At 36.2% G+C, this 23357-nt stretch overlaps 2 protein-coding genes across 2 annotated transcripts; one reads left to right on the forward strand and one right to left on the reverse strand.

Moving 5' to 3' along the window:
• Positions 1 to 3853: 3853 nt before the first annotated feature.
• Positions 3854 to 9277, forward strand: LOC133294233 (uncharacterized). Its single transcript, XM_061492889.1, has 7 exons — positions 3854 to 3947; positions 4123 to 4311; positions 5633 to 5780; positions 6392 to 6476; positions 6585 to 6632; positions 8491 to 8591; positions 8869 to 9277. The coding sequence occupies exons 2-7, from the start codon at positions 4137 to 4139 to the stop codon at positions 9002 to 9004; spliced, it is 693 nt and encodes a 230-aa protein (XP_061348873.1). The 5' UTR covers positions 3854 to 3947; positions 4123 to 4136; the 3' UTR covers positions 9005 to 9277.
• Positions 9278 to 10741: 1464 nt separating this feature from the next.
• Positions 10742 to 22468, reverse strand: LOC133294234 (ATPase family AAA domain-containing protein FIGL1). Its single transcript, XM_061492890.1, has 13 exons — positions 22209 to 22468; positions 20540 to 20678; positions 19849 to 20235; positions 19214 to 19452; positions 18634 to 18761; positions 18412 to 18530; positions 18240 to 18332; positions 17863 to 17964; positions 17556 to 17658; positions 11357 to 11440; positions 11182 to 11277; positions 10931 to 11058; positions 10742 to 10843 (listed from the first exon to the last, which is right to left on the reverse strand). Exons 1-13 carry the CDS (start codon positions 22466 to 22468, stop codon positions 10742 to 10744), a joined length of 1980 nt encoding a protein of 659 aa, XP_061348874.1.
• Between the last annotated feature and the right edge of the window lie 889 nt (positions 22469 to 23357).

Genomic DNA, 23357 nt, shown 5'->3' on the forward strand with positions numbered 1-23357 from the left:
ATTTGATTTATTATTATTGGAAAAAAATTACTGTTTTGTTGTCTGAGATAAAGATTGACATAAATTTGGTCACTGAAAGATAGTTGGCAAGGCAATAATGTAGTACTTAAAACATAAAAAATGACATTTTGTTGGTCCTACTGTTAAGACACCTTCTAATAGAGTCTTACATGGCATGTTGTATGTTGGTCCCTCACCGCAAACAAACTTGCTTGTAAACTTCTCCTTCTCTAGCTGAAATTCATGATTTTGGGGTTTTATATTTGTTGAGTTTTCAAATGGGATTAGGGTTCTGTTCAATTTTGGAGATTGAATTTGTTGAAGTAGACATCTACATGGATGCCACGGTAGTAATAATTGTGACAAGAACATTATGGAACAATATAGTCAAAATCGAGTTTCTACGTAAAAACAGAAGAGAGTAATAGAAACGCAATTAGTAGAAACGAGACAAAAACGTAAAGTTTTTACTACTTAAGGTTAAGATACAAAATTATATATATATATATATATATATATATGTATGAGTTATATATCTATTATATTATAGGAAAAACACTATTCAATCCAGCAGACACTGAAAAATAAGAGAGAGAAACTAAGATGAGGAAAAAAAACAATAATTGTTTGTATTCAAAAAAAAAAAAAAACAATAATTGTGGACCCGCGTCTTGATTGTTTGTGCAGGAAATCAATTTTTGTTGTTGTTGCATGATAGATACATATCCTTATATATATATATATATGCATGTAAAAAAAAAATTCACATAAGTCACTCCTCGAAATTTAATAAATAACTTCATATTTAAAAGATATAACTCACATAACTATATAAGATATAAGTCCAAAAACATTAAAAGAGAAAATTGAATTTAAAAAAATGAAAAATAGGTTTTTTTAAAAACAAAAAACAAAAAAATTGAGTTAAGTAAAAACGGTAAAAAAACGTAAAAACTTGCATTTCCACCGTTTCTACATGGTATTTTTACCCGTTTCTACTTATATTTTTACATTATGTTTTTACCGTTTTTAAATTTTTAGACTAGTTTTTGACAATAATGCTACGGAGAAACATGATTTCTCTTTATATGTTTCAGTAGTAAATTGAAAATTGATGTAACGACTCTTATATGTGAGTTAATATGATGATGTTATATAAGGAGATTTTGATACTTCATGAACAGATATCAGTCCTATCTTTCAAGAACCAAAATGTTTATATTATTATTATGAGAAAAATGTTTATCCTTTTAAATGACACAACTTATATCATTTCACTCTTACAAAGAGGTGGGATCCACACCTTTATTTTATTTTTTTGTCAACTCTCTCTCTCTCTTTATTTATCTTTTTCTCTCTCTTAAAATGACACAACTTTACATCCTTTAAAATGACACATATTTTATCCTATTATTATTACTAGGCCATTACATGTCACAAACCGCAAGGATCTAGAAAAAGGGAAATTATCATTTAGTTTGATTTTGATTTATCTATATTATTATTGCGTAGAGTTATTTTAGTTTGATTTTGATGAATTATCAATATAAAAAAAGGGAAATTCAATTCTTATGTTACAGAAATCAGAAATCATTTTCCTGCTGACCCATGGACAAACGTATCATATTATTTGTGTTTTTTTTTCAAAAAAAAATAATAATGGATCTCATGAAGAATTGTGTATGCAAGAATCTAATTTTTTTTCTGTTGCCACAGTAGAGACTTAATCCCCATAAAAAAAATTACATTAAAACTAATGATGTGAACGTACTATTGGATTGGATGACATCATTTTTTTTATACACAAGAAATGACGCAAGTTATGTTATTTCATAAATATAAAGATGTGTGGTCCCACTGAAAAAAATAAAAATATGGGTCTCACCACTTTGTGTTTATGAAATGACACAACTTGTGTCATTTAAAATGAAACACACTTTTCCTTTATTCTTATATCTTTTACCTTTAAAACAGTGTTACAAAAATCGGACCAAAACGGACAATTCGAACTGGAAACCAGTAAATCGGTCATGTGACCGGTCCGGATAGAGTAATAGATCGGAGATGTAGTGCGAATCGGAGTGAACCAGCCGATTTTACTAAAATCAGTGACTCGCTGAGTCAGAAAAAAAACACTTGTTTGAAATGAAACCAAACAGTGTAGATTAGGGGTGTGCAAAATAATCAAAAAACTGAACCGAACCATGAACCGAACCGAACCGCCCTTAAAATAATCGATTTTTAAAAATCAGTTCATGAACCGAACCGGTTTTTAAAGAACCAGTTCATGAACCGAACTAGTTTTTAGAACCAATTTAAGAACCGAATCGTTTTCAAACCGAACCAAATTGATTTTTATAACTTTATTTTTTTAATCTTTAATTTTTTTTCTTTTCAAAAGAGGGTCAACCCGAACCGGTTCCGAACCGAACCGTTTTCAACCGAACCGAACCAGTTTTGAATCGAACCAAACCATTTAAACCAATTCGGTTCGATTTTTCAAAAAATCCGGTTCGGTGCGACCCATGCACATCCCTAGTGTAGACAAAGAGAAGGAGAAGGAGGAGTCGAAGACGATGAAGAAGAAGGAGTCGAAGACATCAAAAAAAGTATCAGCATAATGTCAAAGGGCCATTGAAGAGAAGACATAATGAAAGAGAGAGAAATTGAAATTTCAAAAGCTTGCGCAAGAGAAAGAGAAAACGAGAGAGAGAGACTTGCGCAATAAAATCACAAAATCATGGGCAGGTTTTACTTTTTAGTTTCTGGTTTCATTTGGGCCACTCATTTCTTATTTATATCCTCTTCTTTTTTAATTTTTTTATTATTTAAATTTATAATTCTTTATTTCTATTATTTTTACTTTCTTTATTACAATGGGTACTCCGTTTGTGTTTTTTTTATTTTGATGCCATAAATAATTATTTCAAGTCATAATTTTAAAAAAAAATTGAAATATGAAATAAAAATTTTAAATTTATATATATTTATCTGGTTCAAGCAGTTGAATCAGTAACCAACTGATTGAAGTGGTGATCCGCTGACCCAATACCTCAACCGATTCGATCAACAGGCCGGGTCTGATAACATTGCTTTAAATAATCATTTCAATTCAATAATTTAAGTTGTTAGGTAAAGATTATAGTAATAATTTTATATTATATTTCTCTAATACACTCCTCGTACAAGAGTTCATTAGGTTTGAAAGACATACAATACACGAATTCAATTACTTATATTAAGAAACTCTATATTATTTAATAATATATTAATAAAAAGGAGACCATCAAGATCAAATCCATAACCACTTGGTTATAAATCCTTCAGTACTATATAAATAACTATTTCAACTCAAAAACTTTAGATATTAGGTGAATGTCATATTAATAATTTTAAATTATATTTCTTTAACATTAATTACTAAAATAAAAAAATAACACAAACGAGGGAAAAATAAGATATATAATACATAATAAACCTAACAGAAAAATTGTTCTAGAAAAATTAAGAACTCTGTACAATTTTATTTTTTATTTTATTTTATTTTTTTCTTTTTTAGGGTAGTTGAATCCCACCAACACCATCTGGGGAGGGGCATAAGTACCGTAATTCTTGGACTCGCACCCGAACTCTGAATTAGTCCCATAGGCGGCTCAAAGAGTCGAACCGTGAGGATACCAGAAAATTTTAATTCGCCTCAAAGAGGTAATAGGATCAGTTACCAAAAGAAAAAGTTATTTATGTATTATCAAAATGTGAAATATCATATATATTTTTATTTGGGCTGTTCCGGATTAATGATGGGCTTCTTAGGAACCCAAAACCCATGGCCCACACTCCATTGTCTTTCAACTTCGTTTCGTGCCCTATGCTACTTCTCACATCACTGCACTGCTTCGTTGATCTTTGAGTGGTTCTGTCAAGCAAAGTAGAAAACATTCAAACTGGTAACTTTTCGAAATTCCCCTTCTTTTTTGTTTCGATAGCATTTTCATCTTATTTATTAGTATCTGCAAACTGCATTTCTACATATAAAACATATATTTATACACAAAATGAATAGAAGGCTATGATATTGCAAATGTTTTAATATCTATTTTATTTTATTTTTGGAATTAACAGGTATCTTTTGGAAGATGAATAGTGTTATTAGAGGTGCACTAAGATCCAAGTCTAGTGTTTGTGCACTTCAGAGAAGTCATGGCCTCCCAATATATTTGGAACAATTGGGGAGATGCTTCTCCACTGAAGCAGAACACCCACCACAGAATTCAACTGCCCCACCTCAATTTTTTCGAACTGACAATTCAGGTATACCCCCCATTTTATGCATTTCTCCCAATCTTCAAGTTCCCTTAGTTTTTATGAAATATCAAATTTTTTAATTAATTAATTAATTATTATTATTATTATCATGGGCTCGATGTTTATCATTTTAAATGACAAAAGTTATGTCATTTTAGGAGAGAGATAGACACAAGAAATGAAAATCACAGGAGAGAAAGTGCATGTTTTTTTTATTTTAAATTTTAAATAAAAAAATATTATTTTGTGTCTATCTCTCTTTTTAAATGATATAACTTTATGTAATTTAAAATGACAAACACTTTTCCCTAATATTATTGAGCATGCAGCATAGATAAAGATGTTTCTTTGCGATCTTGTCAATGAAAGGTCAAGAATTCGATTATGGAAAATAGACTCTTTGCAAATATATAAGGATAAGGCTGAAGGATTGCAATAACCCCTATTCTCGCCGGTGGAGATTTGGGGGGGAGTGATTTTTATTATTATTTCATTGAGGACGACCCTTGGAGCAATTATAAGGTTGCTCCTTTTTAACCGGTATGATGTTCCTTGTTTTTATGAGGGTAAGAAGGTAAGAGTACCTTTAGGGTGTGTTTGGGAGTTTGGAGGGAAGGGAATCCAAGTTGGAAGGGAAGGAAAATGAAGGGTATTATTTTCTCCCTTTCTTGGGAGTTAAAAATCCTCCTCAAACCCCCCAAATTGGGGGAACTCTAATTTTAAGGGTGAGAAGGGTTTTGGAGGGTTTTACAAAAATGCCCAATTTTTTTAAGCTCTCAAACAAGAGGAAAGCATAAGTAAAACCTTCCCCTTCCTTCCCTTCCCCTCCTAATAGTGACTCTCAAACACACCTTTTGGATATGTTAGGAAGGAGGAGTTTGGAGGGAAATGATAGGGTGGGCATTAATTTTTTTAAAAAGATGATGAATACAATTTGAAATCATCATGTAAGCTTCTAATCATCACATGATGTGTATTTTTATAAACTTGTTATTACTCAATTTAGCAATAAAAGAATTGACCCTCCCCTCACTTACTCTTAGCATTTAGTTGCCATTTTGTAGCCATGTATCCTATTTAATTTAATTGAAATATAAATACATAAATAACTTGCTGTATTTTATATTTTCAAGTAAGTGAATACCCAGCTAAATATTGGCCACTAATTGCTAAGGAATAATAGACAAACCTCATTATTATTATTATTGTTGGTGTTTTAAATTTTTCCCCTTATGGTGTATTACTGTTAACACTTCACACTTTGTTATTAGTTTGAGTAATTTCCGTTCAAGGTGATGACTTTGCTCCTCTCTCTTTCTCTCCTTAGGCTTGACATATGCTAGGCTGACTTGCACTCCGAGCGGCATTCGTAAATATATGCTGAAAACAGATATCATCCACTTCCTTGAGAGTTGCAAATTGACTCTGGAGGATGTTAAAGTCGATTACAACCGTAGCTTTTTTCCAGTTGCAATGTAATGTTTTATTTCTTTTGTCTTGTTTTGAGGGAATTGTGAAAGTTTTAGCATTGTGGCATAGAAGTATAATCAGTTGCATTTCTTGCCTATCAAAGTGAATGGCGTCTTTTATTACTTTAGAAGATATTTGGGAGAACAAAAGGGAAAGGTCAATTCCAATTTTTAATCTTTCATTACATGTCATGAAATGTATGATTTTATTATACTCATCCTGTGATAGGAACCCTGGTATATCATTTAAAGGAAAGTGGAAATAATCCCAATTACAGAGGTAGAATCATAAAACAGAAAAAGGAAAAGTTAAAAGACACTGCATTTCTCAGGGTCTGCTAGCCTCCCTTCCCAAACCTTACCGAAATCTTGCCTACCTCTTTCCTTCCCTCTCTCCCTTTTCATTCAACTGATTTCGTTCTCCTTTATTCTCTCATCTAACACATCAACATGCTGTTATGCCCCTAGTTCATCAATGTTACTCTTCCCATATGGTCTAGCATGGGGGTATCTAACATCCTGCGAGTGGGTTATTATTTGTATTTGACCGAATGTGCTTCATCTTAGACTGTACACTTGAAGAATATCATTTAAATTGAAGTTTTGGCTATCATCAGGATGTTGCAATTCCCTTCTCGCAATGCCTATGACAAAGCTATAAAGGAGATTGTAGCGAAGGGTCGCCTGTACAAATTGGAAATGGTATGCTGCTCTACATATATCTGTTGCAAAAAAATAAAAAATAAAAAGTTTTATGTTTGTTTATATGTGGCAAATATTTGATTTTTCATTTCTTCTCACTGGCATCAGGCTAGTCGTGACCAATGGGACTATGTAACTCCATATGATGGAAAAACTGTAAGTATAAATTCATACCTATTTTTGCTTTTCTTGTTTATAGAAGAAAGACAAAGTAGTTATTCTTTGATTCATATGTTTGAAATGACCAAATGATGAAATTGTGAGAGGCCCATAAATGCCTTGGTATCAAAAGAATTTTTATCAACGTTATCAAATCGCAATTCAAATCAGGGATACAATGAAAATGCCATAAAATATCATATAAATGATGCATATTTGCTTAATGTTATAATTTTAAATTAGGAACTAGAAATTGAGAAAGCAACTTAAACTATAAGTCTCACAAAACAAAACATAAGTCATAACTGAGTCACATAAAGTGACTACACTAAGCATATGTTTCGGAAGAACCAAACGCAGAGCAATGATATAGCTAAATAAGGTGCATATAGAGTGAGCGGGTGGTTGTGTGAAACCTCCTGTTTCAGAAGAATGAAAATAGGGCAATGAAATCACAAATAAGGTGCATTCAATAACCCTGCTTTAGTTCCTTCTTATTTAACAACTTAAACTTATTTGACTTTCCAATTTCTTTTATGAGAATTTGGGGGGGGGGGGGGGGGGGGGGGGCGGGGGCAAAAAAGAAAAAAAGAGTTGGTGAATCATGGGATTTGTATCAATGGTATGCAATAGTACCGATAAGTGCGTGTATGGAACTAATGTCTCTACTCTTTTCAGAAAGATTATATAAAAAAGTTGTATTTAGGATATTTTGAATGAGTAAAATAGAGAGTATGATGTAATGCAGTTTTTTTTTTCAGAACCATAAGATGTATTGTATAGCTTGATTTACAAATAATTATTGATCATATGATTTGGAGGTAAAAAAATATTAATTTCTAAAAATCTTACATAAGTCCTATGTGCATTACATTACATTACATAAGATCTATGTTAGTAGTTAGAATACTTTTTTTGTTATTATTCCCCCCGGATGAATGGAAAATGTTGAACATTGATTGATTTTGTTGACTTATTAATGTTTATTTCGCGCATTAATTCTTTGGAATTAAATTACCAAAGTAAAAGAGACACAGAGAAAGTTATTATGTTGAATGAGCAAAGACAGGAAAATAAGAAGAGTTATTCATGTCTACGAATCTGACATATGGACTGTTCTGGTACCTGCAACTGGTACATTTTCTCCCCTTCAGATTCTGAAGATTATTAATGTTATAGGGAGGATTAAGAAAAGCACATTCTGACACATGGACATTCCTATTACCTGATACTATCTAGAGTCAGGACCAAGCTGTATGAGGCATTGCAATCTAATGCATGCTCATGGTCATGACCTTAACTGCATCATAGATGAAGAATGTCATTTAGAATGACAATGTTTTGGGATGCCTTGTAGCACATGATTTTAAGAATACTTTGTTAATAAAAGAAAGGTGTGAGTCTGATAATAGCTGGCCACTTATGATATGCTGGGAGGCCTACGTGGCAGGCCAATGTATCAAAAGTTCTTCTAAGGTTCTAAGTTTACATTCTTAACCTTCCTTGTAAGAACAACATAGCAGTGCGAGCGTGTGAGGTTACTTGATCAAATTGTTTCAGTTTATTCACAACTTTATATAATCAGCAGATTACTTAGATTTTTGGTATAGATGGACTAAGATTTCGGTTGGATGCCTTAAAAGATTTAGAAATTGGTGTTACGCTTCCATTTATCATTGATATTTGTATCAAGAGTTATGCCTTATATTGTGGATTTTTGATATGATGGTTAAAAGTGTATTTTGAATTACTTTTTTAAACTTAAAGATTGCTAGTTGAAGTGCTGTGATTTTTGTTTTATGCAAATAAAACTGCTGAAACATCACACTTATCTTACAGTGCTTGATTTTGTTAGATTTTAATTCAAGGGATTCCTCGAAGTGCAGTATTTGAAGATGTAGAACGCGTCCTGACTGGCTGTGAATATGATTCATCCTCCGTCAATATTTTTTTAAGGTTAACGTCTATTATATTTTAAATTTGTTATATATTTGATGTTATGATTATATAGTCAAATAGAGAGCAAGTAGTGGTAAAACTGTTTCTTTGTGACTAAAAGATCATGTAAATAATCTTTTTGCAAATATGCAAGGATAAGGTTGCGTACAAAAATTGCTCTTATCCCACCCTCACTTGTCGAGTTGTCAGGGTTAACAGAAAGGAGTTTAATGGAAAGTGATTTTTATGTTTGATGTTATGATTCTCTCAAGTTGATAACTCTTGCTTGTTCCAGACCTGGCGCAGGTACAGATGCCATTAAAATGGCCACAGTACGTTTCCCTTCAAGGACTCAAGCAATGAATGCATTCATCACAAAGAATGGAACGATTTGCCAAAACAGTCGCATTTTGGTACAAGTTCTCCAGTAATACACGCCCATTCCTGGCACTAGTGTTATAGGAGAACTGTTACATTTATATTGTTATTTGTGATTTTGGATTTAGTTCCCTCTCTGGTTCAAAGTGACGCGAGAAAATGCTAAAACTCTTGCAAACTGGTTACATTTATTATATAAGAACACTTTGACCCATCTGAGTTCGGTAATCGATCAAGAGGTTACTGTCTTTTTTGGGAGCTATAGGAAATGCATTTCAAGTACATCAATTAGTAGGTATGAGAGGGCTAATGTTTCACATTATATTCCAATCATGTCTTGCTATAGTATTCGGTATAGTCAAGATTTTTTGATGACTTGAAAACGGATTATTAATTGAATGATAACGTAAATAGGTCTTACAAATTGCATTTATCAGTGCACCTTGGTGTATGCACACTCCCTCCGTGGCGTGAAACTTACATTTCAATCTCTATAGGTGTACAGACTAGTCCAGTTCTTTGAATAAATATGTAGTGTTGAAATTATTATCCTATATGAATTTGGTTGAAGACACCCTTCTAAAAAGCTGAAAAAGGAATAGTAAAGATATACAAAAGAATTATTTTGACATCTAATTTAAATGTAATTTAATAAATTTACATAAATCCACGTACATTTATTTTACTTTTTTATTTTTTTGTAAACACATTTATTTTATTTGTTTATGGAAAAAATATTTTTTCAGTCACCGGAGATAAAGTTATTTTCAATGAGCTTAAAATGACGTCGTTTTAAGATTATAAGATTAAAAAATTATAATGATAAAGACTAATATAACCTTGCAATATATTATAATTACAAAAATATTTTGATTTTCACCCTAAAACGACATTGTTTTGAACTCACGGAAGATAACTTTATCTCATTGAAGAAATTCTTTACCTTTGTTTATTACAAGAAGTAAATGATAATTATTTTTTAAAATACATTTTAAATATTAAAGTTTAAATAATAAAGTGATAGAATTAAACAAGTTCAAATAATTTAACAAATCAATCGAGACACGATTTAAAATTAGAATTAAAACGCATGGTACAGAAAAGAATTACGGGTATTTAGGAATTCCAAGGGCGAACGCAATACGGCTTTTTGTGGGTTTTTTCATTCTTAATGTCAAACGGAATAGAGGGTGAAAGGTAAGTAAAGCGTGGACATAAAACTTGGAGAATAAACAAAGGACCAAGCTACAAGACTATTGGTACTCGATGCATTTCTCTTTCTGAATCAAGCAAAATAGCAAATAATCAGGCATAAATAAAAAAGTGAAGTTTTGCAGATGTTTTCCAGCTGATCCTGATCATCAAACATGTTAGTAACCAACGTCACTAGGAAAATACTCCCTTTAAATCATGCTTTGTGCATGAGACCTTAAATTCTGAAAAAACTTGTCAGAGTTGCTCTAGCTTGCTCAGTTGCTCCAGTTGATTATTTTACATGTATTGGGTCGCACAAGGCACAATGTGAGCTGATTTAAATATAATAATAGTACCTAACTGAGCAAATGATATTGATTTAATTTCCTTCTTGAATACGTTATGTAATGTATAGAATAATTACGTTATCTGATTTTGACTACCCAAGCGATTCAGGTATTGTTAGTTTCCATTTAACTTAGAATATAGAGATTACTATATGAACAGCAGTCAGCAGGTATTAAGGTAAAGCTCTATCCGGTTGATTTTACTATTGTTTGATATGCTTTGTCTCCATACAATGATAACACATGCCACTACAGTGATAGGCTTCCAAATTGCTTATTCCATTGATCATAAGTGCCAAGTTCATTTGAAGAAACAGAAGGCCTCACCTCTTGCAGGGCATCCTCAAAATCCTACAATGTCAAAATCATTTTAAAATTTTAATCAAGCTGAGAATTTTTTTTGAAATTTCTAGGTTCTGCATGCAGCTTTATGCATACCTGAAGGGTTACTGACCGCATATCCTCCTTTTTCAACTTAGTAATTTCTATGCCTTGTCTTAAAGCCTCTCTGAGGGGACCCATAGAAGCATCCTTCACTAAGTTTTTCATGTCTGATCCCGAATAACCTAGGAAGAAAGTTACCAAGTGAAAGCAAAGTAAATCACAGAAACCAAGGAAAAGTTATTTCAATTAACAGTTAAAAATGCTATGCAGAAGATACTGTAATTAGCTTAAAAAAATGTTCATACCTTCCGTTAAGTTGCATATGATATCTATTTCCTCATTTGATAGCTTGAATAATCCATCCTTTTCTAAAAGGTTACGTACAATCCAAGCTCTTGCCTCTTCATGTCCAATATAAATAATTTAGTCACATGGTGCTAAAAGAGTTTGTAGAAAAAGATGGAGAATCATAATTATCACCTGAGGATGGTAGGGGAATATAAAGTCTTTTGGTAAGTCTCCTCCGTGCTGCTTCATCAAGCTCTTGGGGACGATTTGTTGCTCCTGTATAAATTTTACCCAAATTCTATAACAACAGTATGACAGCACTAGTTCATGTGATAAAGGCTTACTACCATCAAATTGAAAACCTAGGAAAGAAACTGTTGGCGTCAAAAACTCAAGTTAATTAGATCACAATCACCACAGTATATCTACTAACATGATATCTAGAACAAATTTATAACCAGATCAAAAACTGATTCCTGTTCATAAAATGAAGTGTTCATTCTATTGTACATCAGAGCAGACCGAAAAGACAACACCTATAATATTTACATCCAGAAGTATTCAAATATTTTAAATCATGTGTAGGGATGATGCCATTATTACTAGTATAATGTGAAGGGATGGTCCTTAAATCATCATGCACAATACGAAAAACCATTGAAAACAAGGAGAGGCTAGCTAAGTTTTCCTTCTTTTGAACACATAAAAGTATAGAAACAAGGACTCGAGAAGTATGGCAATGATCACATCATAGCCTTATATTTTGTGATTCATTGTCCTTGGTCTTGTGGATATAAAATGTAGGGGTTCAGATCTGTTGAGAACGAAGAAGGAGAGAATTATGAGAGAGAAAGGGATAGAGAGAGAAGTGTCCAACTTTTCATATTTTCTATTCACGCCACATCTGGCCATATAATCGTATCACGTACAACCATTCATGGATCTCTTTAGTTTTCTAATTACAACTGATATCAACGAGGTTAAACATTGAATGACTTAATGGGACTATTGGAAATAGTCCATTAAGTAATTGGGCTGCCTTTTCAGACGTATGAGCCTGTTTCGGTTTGAGCTAATTAGCTGGGATGCAACACTCCCTTGGCCTTCAAAACAGACATCGCCCACGATTGTGGATGGGCCAACGGAAGACTGGCCCAATTCCTGAGAACCCAGGGGACTGTGCTTTAAGGTGTCGGTGGAACCAACGGTCCGCGAAGGTGCTTGATAACTATCAACCACTAAAGGCTGATTGGACAGTGAGGGGATAAGAATCCCTGCGGCTTCATTCTGATTGGAGGAGAAGGCGGTGGCATTAATGACAAGTGAGCTGCCCAAGGTCTGAGTTAAAGACTTAACCTTTGGAATGTGATCTTTGTCATTCACCCGTTGTTCAGCTACGGAAGTTCCCTTAGCCAGCAAAGGTGGAGACTTTGAAAGTAGCCCTGTGGTCAACATAGCTTCATCCTCCCAAGTAGACTCCTCTGGGGAGAGACCGTGCCATTGAACCAAGACCCGAGGGGTGTGTTTACCTTGCTTCCAGACGGAGCGATGGGCTACAATGGCCACTGGAACGTGGCTTGGAGGAGTAACAGGAAGGTTCGAAGGGAGCTGATGCACTTGATAACGCGCAGAAGGTACAAATGGTCTCAAGAGTGAGACATGGAAAACTGGGTGCACTCGCGAACCCTCTGGAAGCTGGAGGCGATATGCAACACGGCCGATGCGCTCTGTAACTGCAAACGGACCATAAAAACGGAGGCTTAATTTATGGGAGGACCTGTGGCGAACGGACAATTGCCGGTACGGTTGCAGCCGAAGGAGCACCTGGTCACCCACCGTAAAGGTAAGGTCTTTTCGTCTTCGATCTGCTTGATTTTTCATTAAAGCCTGTGCTTTTCTTAAGTTCTGTTTTAATGATGCGAGGATCTGGGAACGCTGATGCAGATCTGAATCAATAGCCTCTATTGGAGTAGTACCAACAGTATATTCCAAGAGGCAAGGAGGAGGCCTGCCGTAGGTAGCTTGAAAAGGTGAAGTTCCAGCAGATAAGCTGTGTTATAGTGAAACTCAGCCCAACTGAGGAAGCGATGCCAAGCTGCTGGGTTGTCATGGACGAAGCATCGGAGGTATTGTTCTAAATTTCGATTCATTCTCTCTGTTTGCCCGTCTGTTTGAGGGTGATACGCCGAACTAAAATGAAGAACGGTCTCATAGAGCTGAAACAAGGTCTTCCAAAACTCACTGGTAAAAATGTCTGACACTATGGAGTTAGGGGGACCATGTAGTGTCCCCACCGTATCCCAAAAAATCAGGGCTACCTTAACCGCTGAGTACTTTGGTGGTAAAGCTGCAAAGTGAGCACCTTTGGTAAGTCTGTCTACCACTACCAAAATGTCAGTAAACCCATCGGAGTTGGGTAAATAGGTTATAAAATCCATGGACAACTCTGACCAAATGGTGTCGGGAATAGGAAGGGGTTGTAACAGACCATAGGGAAAATGGTTTGGGGCTTTGGTTTTCTGACATATATCACACTGTTGAATGAATTGTTGAACATCTCTTTTGATGTGTTTCCAGGTAAACTTGGCTCCCAAGCGAAGGAGGGTGCGGCGAATTCCTGCGTGACCACCCACTTTGGACGCATGAAATTCCTGGAGAAGTGATGGAATCAAAGAAGAACCGGTGGGAATGTACAGCCGGTTGCGGTGAAAAAGCAGTCCTTGATGGTGTTGCCAATGTGGCCATTTAGATGAATCTTTCTGTAAATCTTGTAGAATACCAATAGCATAGGGATCATTTTGTAAATCGGACTGTATAATCGGACTGTATTGAGATGTAGGGTAACTAATTGCCATGAACTCAGGGGAGGGGAACATAACATGCCCCTCAGGCTGTCGGGACAGAGCATCAGCCGTCACATTAAGCTTCCCTGGCTTATATTGAATCGAATAATTAAAACCCAATAGTTTCGCAAGAAACTGTTGTTGTTCAGGGGTTTGAATTACTTGAGACATCAAGTGATGCAAGCTTTTGTGGTCTGTCTTTATCACAAAAGACGTTCCCAGTAGATATTGACGCCACTTCGCAACAGCGGATGTGATGGCATACATCTCCCTGAAATAAGTAGATTTAGCTTGCATGTTTTTGGACAATTTGCGACTGAAATAGGCAATAGGATGGTTTCCCTGTAATAATACAACTCCAACACCTGCGCCGGAGGCATCCGTCTCCAAAATAAACGGAAGAGAGAAATTTGGTAGAGCTAAAATAGGTGCATGAATCAGTAGATTTTTGAGTGACGTAAAAGCCTGGTCTGCAGTTGTAGACCACCCAAAGGCATCAGTAGCCAACAAATCTGTGAGAGGGGCTGCTATTGAAGCATATCCCTTGATGAATCGACGATAATAGCCTGACAAGCCCAAAAAGGCCCGGAGTTGGGTGACCGACTGAGGAATGGGCCAATCCATGACAGCCTGTATCTTGGATGGATCAGGAGCCACACCCTTTGCGGAAATGATGTGACCAAGGAACTGAATTTCCTGCACAGCAAAGGAACATTTAGAGAATTTAGCAAAAAATTTATGATCACGAAGTTTTTGCAACACTTGCACCAAATGCTCAGGATGGGCCTGAAGTGATGGGCTATAGATAAGTATATCGTCAAAGAAGATCACAACAAATCTTCTCAAGAATTGAGTGAACACGTGGTTCATAGTAGCCTGAAAAGTCGAAGGGGCATTAGATAACCCAAATGGCATAACCAGAAATTTGAAATGGCCACTGTGAGTCCTGAAGGCAGTCTTATGGGCATCCTGTGGCTCCATCTTAATTTGGTGATAACCAGACCTTAGGTCCAGTTTAGAGAAAAATTGAGCCCCATGCAACTCATCTAGGAGTTCATCCACTGTAGGAATAGGAAACTTATCAGGTATAGTGGTGGCATTGAGAGCACGGTAATCAACGCAAAAGCGCCACGTGCCATCCTTTTTTCGAACCAATAGAACCGGAGAGCTGAAAGGAGAGTGACTAGGTTTTATTAACCCAGTATTTAGCATATCATTGACCATTCTCTCAATTTCTGTTTTTTGAAAATGGGGGTATCTATAAAGGCGAACCTGGACAGGTTTAGAGTTGGGAAGGAGGTTGATATGGTGATTGAAAGTGCGGTCAGGGGGAAAAGTGGTGATGGAATTAAAGACATCTTGAAATTGACGCAAAATGTGTTGTATCTGAGGTGAGTGGTCGACATTAGGTAATGAGGAGGGAGGGCTAGAGGTGGTACTAGTGAGACACATGAAACAAGAAGAAACAAAATTCTGGGTCATAAGTTTGTGCAATTGGGCAGTGGAAATTTGGGATGGAGATGGGTGTGTATCCCCATGGAGTAATATGGTAGAATCATTGTGGGTAAAGGACATAGTTAACTGAGAGTAATCTGTGACAATCGGTCCCAAGGTTGATAACCATTGAATGCCAAGCACTACATCTGCGCCCTTAAGTTCCAAAACAAACAAGTCCACAAAAAATGTGTTGGACTGCAGTAGCAAGGGTACTGCAATACATGAAGCAGTACATTGTAGAGTATCGCCATTTCCAACCTGCACCTGAAACGGATTAATCTGTTGCATTGTTAGGTTCAGAAAAATGGCCATACGTGCAGTTATAAAATTATGGGTATTGCCCCCATCTACAAGAATTTGCACGGATTTCCCTTTTATAGCCCCTTCTAGCCGAAAGGATCTGAAGTTGTGGTGGCCAAATAAGGCATTAAAACTAATTTCCGGAATTGTCTCAATAGGGCTGGGGATCTCCTGTGTTTCAGGAATCTCAGGACCTGGATCATCATCGGTCCCTTCGAAGTATAATAAAGCAGCTCGCCCCTTGCATTTATGGCCGAACGAGTATTGTTCATCACAATTGTAGCATAAGTTTTTCTCCCTCTTGGCCAACCTTTCCGCTTGGGATAAGCAGCGGATGGGTACCGTGGAAATGGGTGCAGAAGTGATAGGGTTGGGTAGAGGAACAGTGGGTAATGGATTTGTGTCTTTTTGAGGTGGGGGCCAAGGGCGAAACTGACGAGATGCAGTAGCCTGATCTTTATAAACACGGGCCAGTGAGAATGCTTCATGATAATCATGGGGTCTAAGGGTTAAGACCGAGCTGCGAATATGGGTTTTCAAGCCTGAAATAAAAATGCTGCGCAGAAGCGTAGCAGAAAGGCCAGGTACTTTACTGGCAAGTTTCTCAAAGGATGCTTGATATTCAAGGACAGAACCTGTCTGTTGAATTTTCACTAAGGAACCCGTCGGATCCTCAAACTCCGAAGGTCCAAAACGGCGGTGTAGAGCCGTACAAAAAGTGCGCCAATCAGTCATGAGCCCATTTTGGTCAGATCCGTAAAACCAACTAGCTGCTGGTTCAGTTAAATGAAATGCAGCAAGATTTAAACGATCTGGAAGTGGTACCTGATAAAACGTAAAATACCTTTCAACCGCGATAATCCAAGTAGTTGGATCTACAGAAGAAAAATGTGGAAAATCAAGCTTCACTTGACGGGATCTGGGATGATCTAAAGCTGCAGTAGAATTCCCATGGGGTGTAGATCCCAAAATGCCACGGTTGGCAGTAGTGAGGTCAAGCAGACGAGTAAGGTCTTGCTGAAAACGATTTTGGGAATCGTGCAATTGCTGTTGGGAATTATGGAGTTGAGTATGAGAATCGTGTAGATGAGTGTGTTGTTGTTCTCTGACTAATTCAGCAGCATGAAACTTTTGCTCCAAGGTTTCCAAGCGCTGATGGAGTTCCTTCATTCTGGTGTTGTCGGCCATGGATAGGGAGGAAGAGGTGGAATGAAAACACCAAATTGTAGGGGTTCAGATCTGTTGAGAACGAAGAAGGAGAAAATTATGAGAGAGAAAGGGATAGAGAGAGAAATAAGAGAGAGAAGTGTCCAACTTTTCATATTTTCTATTCACGCCACATTTGGCCATATAATCGTATCACGTACAACCATTCATGGATCTCTTTAGTTTTCTAATTACAACTGATATCAACGAGGTTAAACATTGAATGACTTAATGGGACTATTGGAAATAGTCCATTAAGTGATTGGGCTGCCTTTTCAGACGTATGAGCCTGTTTCGGTTTGAGCTAATTAGCTAGGATGCAACATAAAAACTGTCCTCATGCTCAAATGTGTCACTTGTCTTAGGTACTGAAACACATTTCAACTTTCAAAGATGAAATCAAAGATATTGTTTAACTAGGAGTCTAAGGCCATACATTATCTACCTATTATTAATATCACGAAAGAGATAAGTAGCGAACTAAAATTGGAGTGGAATAAAAAGAAAAGAAAAAACGGAATCTGACCCGGTGGCTCAATAATTACCTATAAGCAGGATTTGCTCGCTACCACTGTCAAAGCCTTCCATTTCAATTAGAAACTGCGTCTTTAGCCGCCTACTTGATTCATGCTCACCCTCTGACTTTCGCTGCAATAAGATATATGCATTGCATTAACTTGATAAGAGAGGAAAAAATATCATGTAGCCACAGACCCACAGTAAATTTTTCACTTAGTAAGATTGCATTTCATGAACTTTCTTAGAGATGATAATGCTATGGCTCAATTTAAAAATTTCCAAAAATGAGCAATAAATGTTTATGTTGCCTTTATTAGCCATAAATGAGCATACCTGAGACAGGAGCGAATCTATTTCATCAACAAAAATTACTGCTGGCTGACGGCAACTGGCAACTCCAAAAAGGGCTCTTACTAGCTTTTCACCTTCACCAATCTATAATTAGTAGTAGATATATTAGGTATTGAAAACGTGGTCCCTAGGATATTAGAATTCGACAAACCCAATTCATGAGTTGAGTAAGGTGCCCACGCAGTAAGAAGGAACAATTTTAATTAATTTTTGGGATTATGGTTACACGATCTAACTAAGACTGCAGAAAATCATCTAAGCTAATGTTTTAGAAAATTGCATAAGATATTTAAGTTTAAGAGAAATATATAAGCAAACCTTCAAAATAAACAGCTAAAACTTAAGCATATCCAACATACCCACTTGCTAGTCAACGAACTTGCTGATATGTAAAAGAAGGTTGCCTTTGCCTCCCCTGCTATGGCTTTTCCTATCATTGTTTTGCCAGTTCCCTATCATTCAAAGCATAAGACAGATTAAAGACCAGAGTCTTTGAAATCTAGATCATCAATAAGGGAAATTTTCACTTACCGGTGGACCAAATAGAAGCAGACCTCTTCCTGGGGAACGGCAGCCCTTAAATATGTCAGGACGTAGTAGAGGCCATATGACCATCTCAGTGACACATTTCTTGGCATGATCAAGTCCAGCTACAATATTATTAAACAATGAGTAGAGTATAATTAGTTTCATTAGTAAGCTAACCCCCAATGTGGTGAATAAAGAATAATGATGAAGAGCTATTTATATTACCAATGTCATCCCACCGGACATTGGGATCTCTGTCCATAATCTCGTTACTAACATGTTCAATGAGGCGAGGTTCCAAATTCCTCAATTTCTCAGGAAGCTCACCATCAGGACCACACAGGATTTCCAAACTACAAGCATGTGAAGCATATTAAGTGAATGCATATATCATCCAACCAATCATCAATCATTAGATCAACAAATTAAGGGGGAGAAAGGAAAGGATTTAAAGCGGTGAATGTCCGGTCCCATAGTCCCCGCAATTAAAAGTAATAATTGAAAGCTGGATTCACTCTTGTTAATGTTCACATGAGGAACGAAGGAAATCATTACAAGGTTAATACGTATATAACAAGGCGCACAGACTAGTGTAGCAATTTAAGTTAAAGGGTTGATCCCCACCATTAGATGAGAGTAGATTGTAAGATTAAAACACTTTTGAGACGCCGTCTATAAATAATTGTGAAAGAATATTGTCATTTGGACGTTGGAATGTAGAAAAAGAATATATTTGAGACTTGGTGCAAATGGGAAGCAAGAAATAAGAATGTAAAGGCTAATATGATGGTCATGCATTACTGACCATCTCTTTGTAGAGTCATCTAAGGCATCATCAGACTTTCCAGCAATCCGTGAACTCATGTTTCCAGCATTGTTCCCATTGGATTTAATAGGGGGAACAAAATTACCACGAAAGCCACGACGTGAAACACCATATGATCTCCCACCATATAACCTGTTGCCAGGATTGTAATCGCATTGTGGTGAGACAGATGCACTGGGTGAACCAACTACTCCTCGCTTTTGCTTTGCTTCCATTTCCTGCCAAAATAAGATGGTGTCATCAACTTGGCTACATGCCAAGAAATTACTTCAAGAAAAGAGGAGGAAAAATCTGTAGAAGTTTGCTCATATAAAGTGTTTCCTTTCTCTGGCTAGAATGTTTGTTTGATAACCATTCAATAATAGTGAGTTTGCTCTTTTCCTTTTAAGGATATTTCTTTATAAACAACGGATGTTTAAGTTTCATCCAGAAAGTATATCATTCTTTTTGGGAGAATAATGTGCACATAAAGAAAATCAGTGCATTAAAGAAAGAGAAATGCAATATTTGCACCAAATTTGACAGAATAAAACGTAAATGCTTAAAATTGTAAAACTGGAAACACATTGACAGAAAAAAGGAGAAAGTTGACGAATACGCTAAAATGATTATACCAGTTTTGCTCTGGCAGTAACGAACCCGTTGCCACAAACATCAGAATTAACTTCCTCCTTACTTGAAGGTGACTTTGCATAACCAACTTTGGGGCTATTATTTTCCATGTGTAAGCGTTTTGTAGAAAAAGAGTTTCCAAAAGCTCTTTCTTCCCCTTCAACTTGTAAGAAAGAAGAGACACCAGGACCCTTCGTATGGCTGGCATGTGACTGAGCCCTTTCAACAATCATGCAGTCCTCGGAGATGTTACTTTTCAAGTTGAAAAAACTCTTGGAACCATTACTAGTCTTCAAGCTGCTTTTCCCGTACATGGATGTCAACTTTGCTTGCAGAATTTCCTTCGACGCTTTGCTTCCTGCTTTGTCTTGCTTACCCAGTTGATCATCCTAAAATAGGAAAATTAAAAAAAAAAAAAAATCACAAATTTTTCCCTCAACAATCTGGAGGAACAAAAATAAAACTAAATGAAAGGACAAATCCTACAAGGCTCTCAAATTTTGCAAGGGTAGAGGTGAAGATCCATAGCACGCAATTTGAGCTTGTATTTTTGCAAAGAGGCTATTTCCTATATGCGAACCTGTGACTTTTTAGTCACAAAGGAACAATCTTATAGATGCTCCAAGACTCACCCTAAAAAATAAAAGTAAGCAAAAAGAGTTTAATTACAGTATGATTGTCAGCATGTCTTACCAATTGATTTTCATCTTTTTCTTTAGATTGCTTGAAAAGAGCTCGAAAGTACTTTGAATTCCGAATCTTCTCAATGTCAATATCTCCTGTGGTGCCAAAAACGCATCCTGGAGACTTCTTTGCTTGCTCAAAAGCTTGGCTAAGGAAATAGAGAGGAACCAAAATGCTGAGAAACATGGCAACAGCCAGATAAAATTGAGAGAGAAATTTGCCAGAGGAAACTTGTATTAATCGAACCAGTAAAATTTGAGTTAAACATAGCATCACAACTCTCAATTTAACCAAGACTAGTTCCCACCACTTTAACTTACCCAACAACTACTCTAGAATATTGGCAAATTCTGACACATAATTTTTAAATTTTTTCCTTACTACTAAACATTAAAAGTTCAGCCTGCAACCAGCTCAGCTGGTAGCAAGGGAGCTAAGTAAATGAAAAGGAAAAGGCCTCGGTTCGATCCCCACATGTCACATTTGAAAGGGATTTAAATATCTTCATCCCTGACCCACTTCACACTCCGGATTAGTCTCATGGCCGGCTCAAAGAGTCAAAGCTTGTGGGGATACCAAGGGAAGCCAACTCGTCTCAAAGAGATAATTAGAGTTAGGTTAACTACAAAAAAATAAAGTTTAGCCTGCATGCTATGCGCAAGATTTAAGGAAATTTCAAACCCTTACCTAACATTTATAAGAGCAATGTTAGAACTGAGCTCTAAGAACACAAAGTAAAAATGAAAACTGGTTTATTTCTCTGCATAACCTTCACTCAATAATGTGTCCTCCTATTATATAACATCATTATTCATATCCCCTTAACGACCCTTCCAACTGAATACAACAAAATCCATTATCAACTTGATTAATGTCTGACTTCTAACTAACTATTATGGTTACACAGCATTCTAACATCCCTAACTAACTTCAACTGAACCTGTGTCTCGATACTAGCCCAGGAGATGCTAGAAATAACTCATGTGATTGTTGGTCTATTAGTGGGATGAGCAAAGCCCAAAAATATAGCAGTTATACTATTGCCATGTTATTTTCCTTGTTATTATCCTATTATCATATTATTCGCCTTGTTAGTTTTCTGTTGCAACTACCCTAGTGGTATACATATTGTAGAGTCAGCAGTAATGAAAATTATCAGAAAAGTTTGCCAAAACTCTCTTCTCTCTTCAATTTCTCTTCCCATCCCTTTTCTCTCTCCTCCTTTCTTCCTCTATTAGTCTGTGTTTCTGTAGCATCCGCTACAATGGTGCTTTCATCTTCGATCTCATCATCCTTGTCTCCACAACATAATCCCAATCTCCAATCTAATTTTCAAACTCTCAATCAATCCTTAATCAACCTTACTGTTGAGCTCTCCGCTGCACTTAATCAACCTGCATGTATGTGGCACAACTCCTCATCACTCATCCTAACAGACCGTAACAGAAGCTGATTACATAAATCGAACCATGAACTCTCAGAGTCACATCACGATAACACCAACAACTCTTCTAACTACTTAGAATTACTCAAGAAAAATAAAAATAGCATCAAATTCAAAAACAAATCATTCCAATGCTCTCTCTATTCTGTTATCAAAAGTATGACCAAGGCATCACCGAATTTTTTTTAAAAAATTAAAAAAAAAGAGTGAAAGAAAGAGAAAACAATTACACACCGATCAGATTGAGGAGTGAGGGATCGGCGAGCGGAATGGAGCTTGGCGAGGGCCTCGCGGCGAATCGGTTGGACGAAGGCTTCGTCGACGTCGGAGCAGCGCCGCGATTCGAGGAATCCGAGGAGACGAAGCGTGAGTACGTAAGCGGAGGAGAAGTCATTGTTATCGAGAGCGTGTTCCGCGCCGAAGAGAAGAGAGTGGAGCCTCTTGAGGTTCTCGTCAACCTCCATTCTCCAACACTTTTCCTTCACTTCCTCCATTCTCTCTCTCTCTCTCTCTCTCAGCAACAACAACGAAGAAGAAGAAACTAAAATGAAATGGCACAATTTTTTGCGTTTTGATTCGATTTGATTTCATAAACTCCTCTACTCTCCCGCCATTTTTCCTCTTTCTCGCGCGGGACATTTTTGTAAATTACGCATATTAATATTAGTTAATACAATGTTATTAAATCCGGACCGGTTATTGATCCGGTCGAGGTACTGGGTCAACCAGTAGGTCACTGATTCAATCGCATAGCCCGGTAAATATATGTAAATCTACAATTTATATTAAAAAAAAACTATAAATATAGTTAAATACTTGTAAAAAAAATATCAATTTCAAATATTTTAATATGAAAATAATAAATTATAGATCATTGTCCAACAAAAGATCAATCAAACATATAATATTTGTGATACTAGTGTTTCAGGTTCAGTAAACGGCATCTCTAACTATAAATCAAATCAAAATTCCCTGCATATTGCATAATCAAGATAATATTAGTGTTGTAGATACATAATCATGTAAGTTAATAAACTACAAATCACTCAAATATTTCAAAAGAAAACAAATCATTTGTGTTTGAGAGTAAAAAAAAAAAAAGACATTAATTTATGAAAATAAATTAGTTTTTTTTATATAGATCGGGCCGGATCACCGATTTTTACGAAAACCGGCCGAGTCGCACCAGGTCACACCGATTCTGTAACATGGTCGGTCCAATATGAAAACCGAACCGATTACATGACCGGTCCACCGATTTTCGGGTCGACCCGACCGGATCGATCCGTTCTTATAACATTGAGTTAATATATAATTTTGTCCTTGTTTTATATGTTAGCTAAATTCTTACTTCAAAAAAAGCTAAATTTTTCTGAAAAGAAT

The sequence above is a fragment of the Gastrolobium bilobum genome, unplaced genomic scaffold, assembly GCF_033153095.1.
Source record: "Gastrolobium bilobum isolate Gb01-03AN ecotype WA unplaced genomic scaffold, APGP_CSIRO_Gbil_v1 utg39811, whole genome shotgun sequence".
NCBI classification, from domain to species: Eukaryota; Viridiplantae; Streptophyta; class Magnoliopsida; order Fabales; family Fabaceae; genus Gastrolobium; species Gastrolobium bilobum.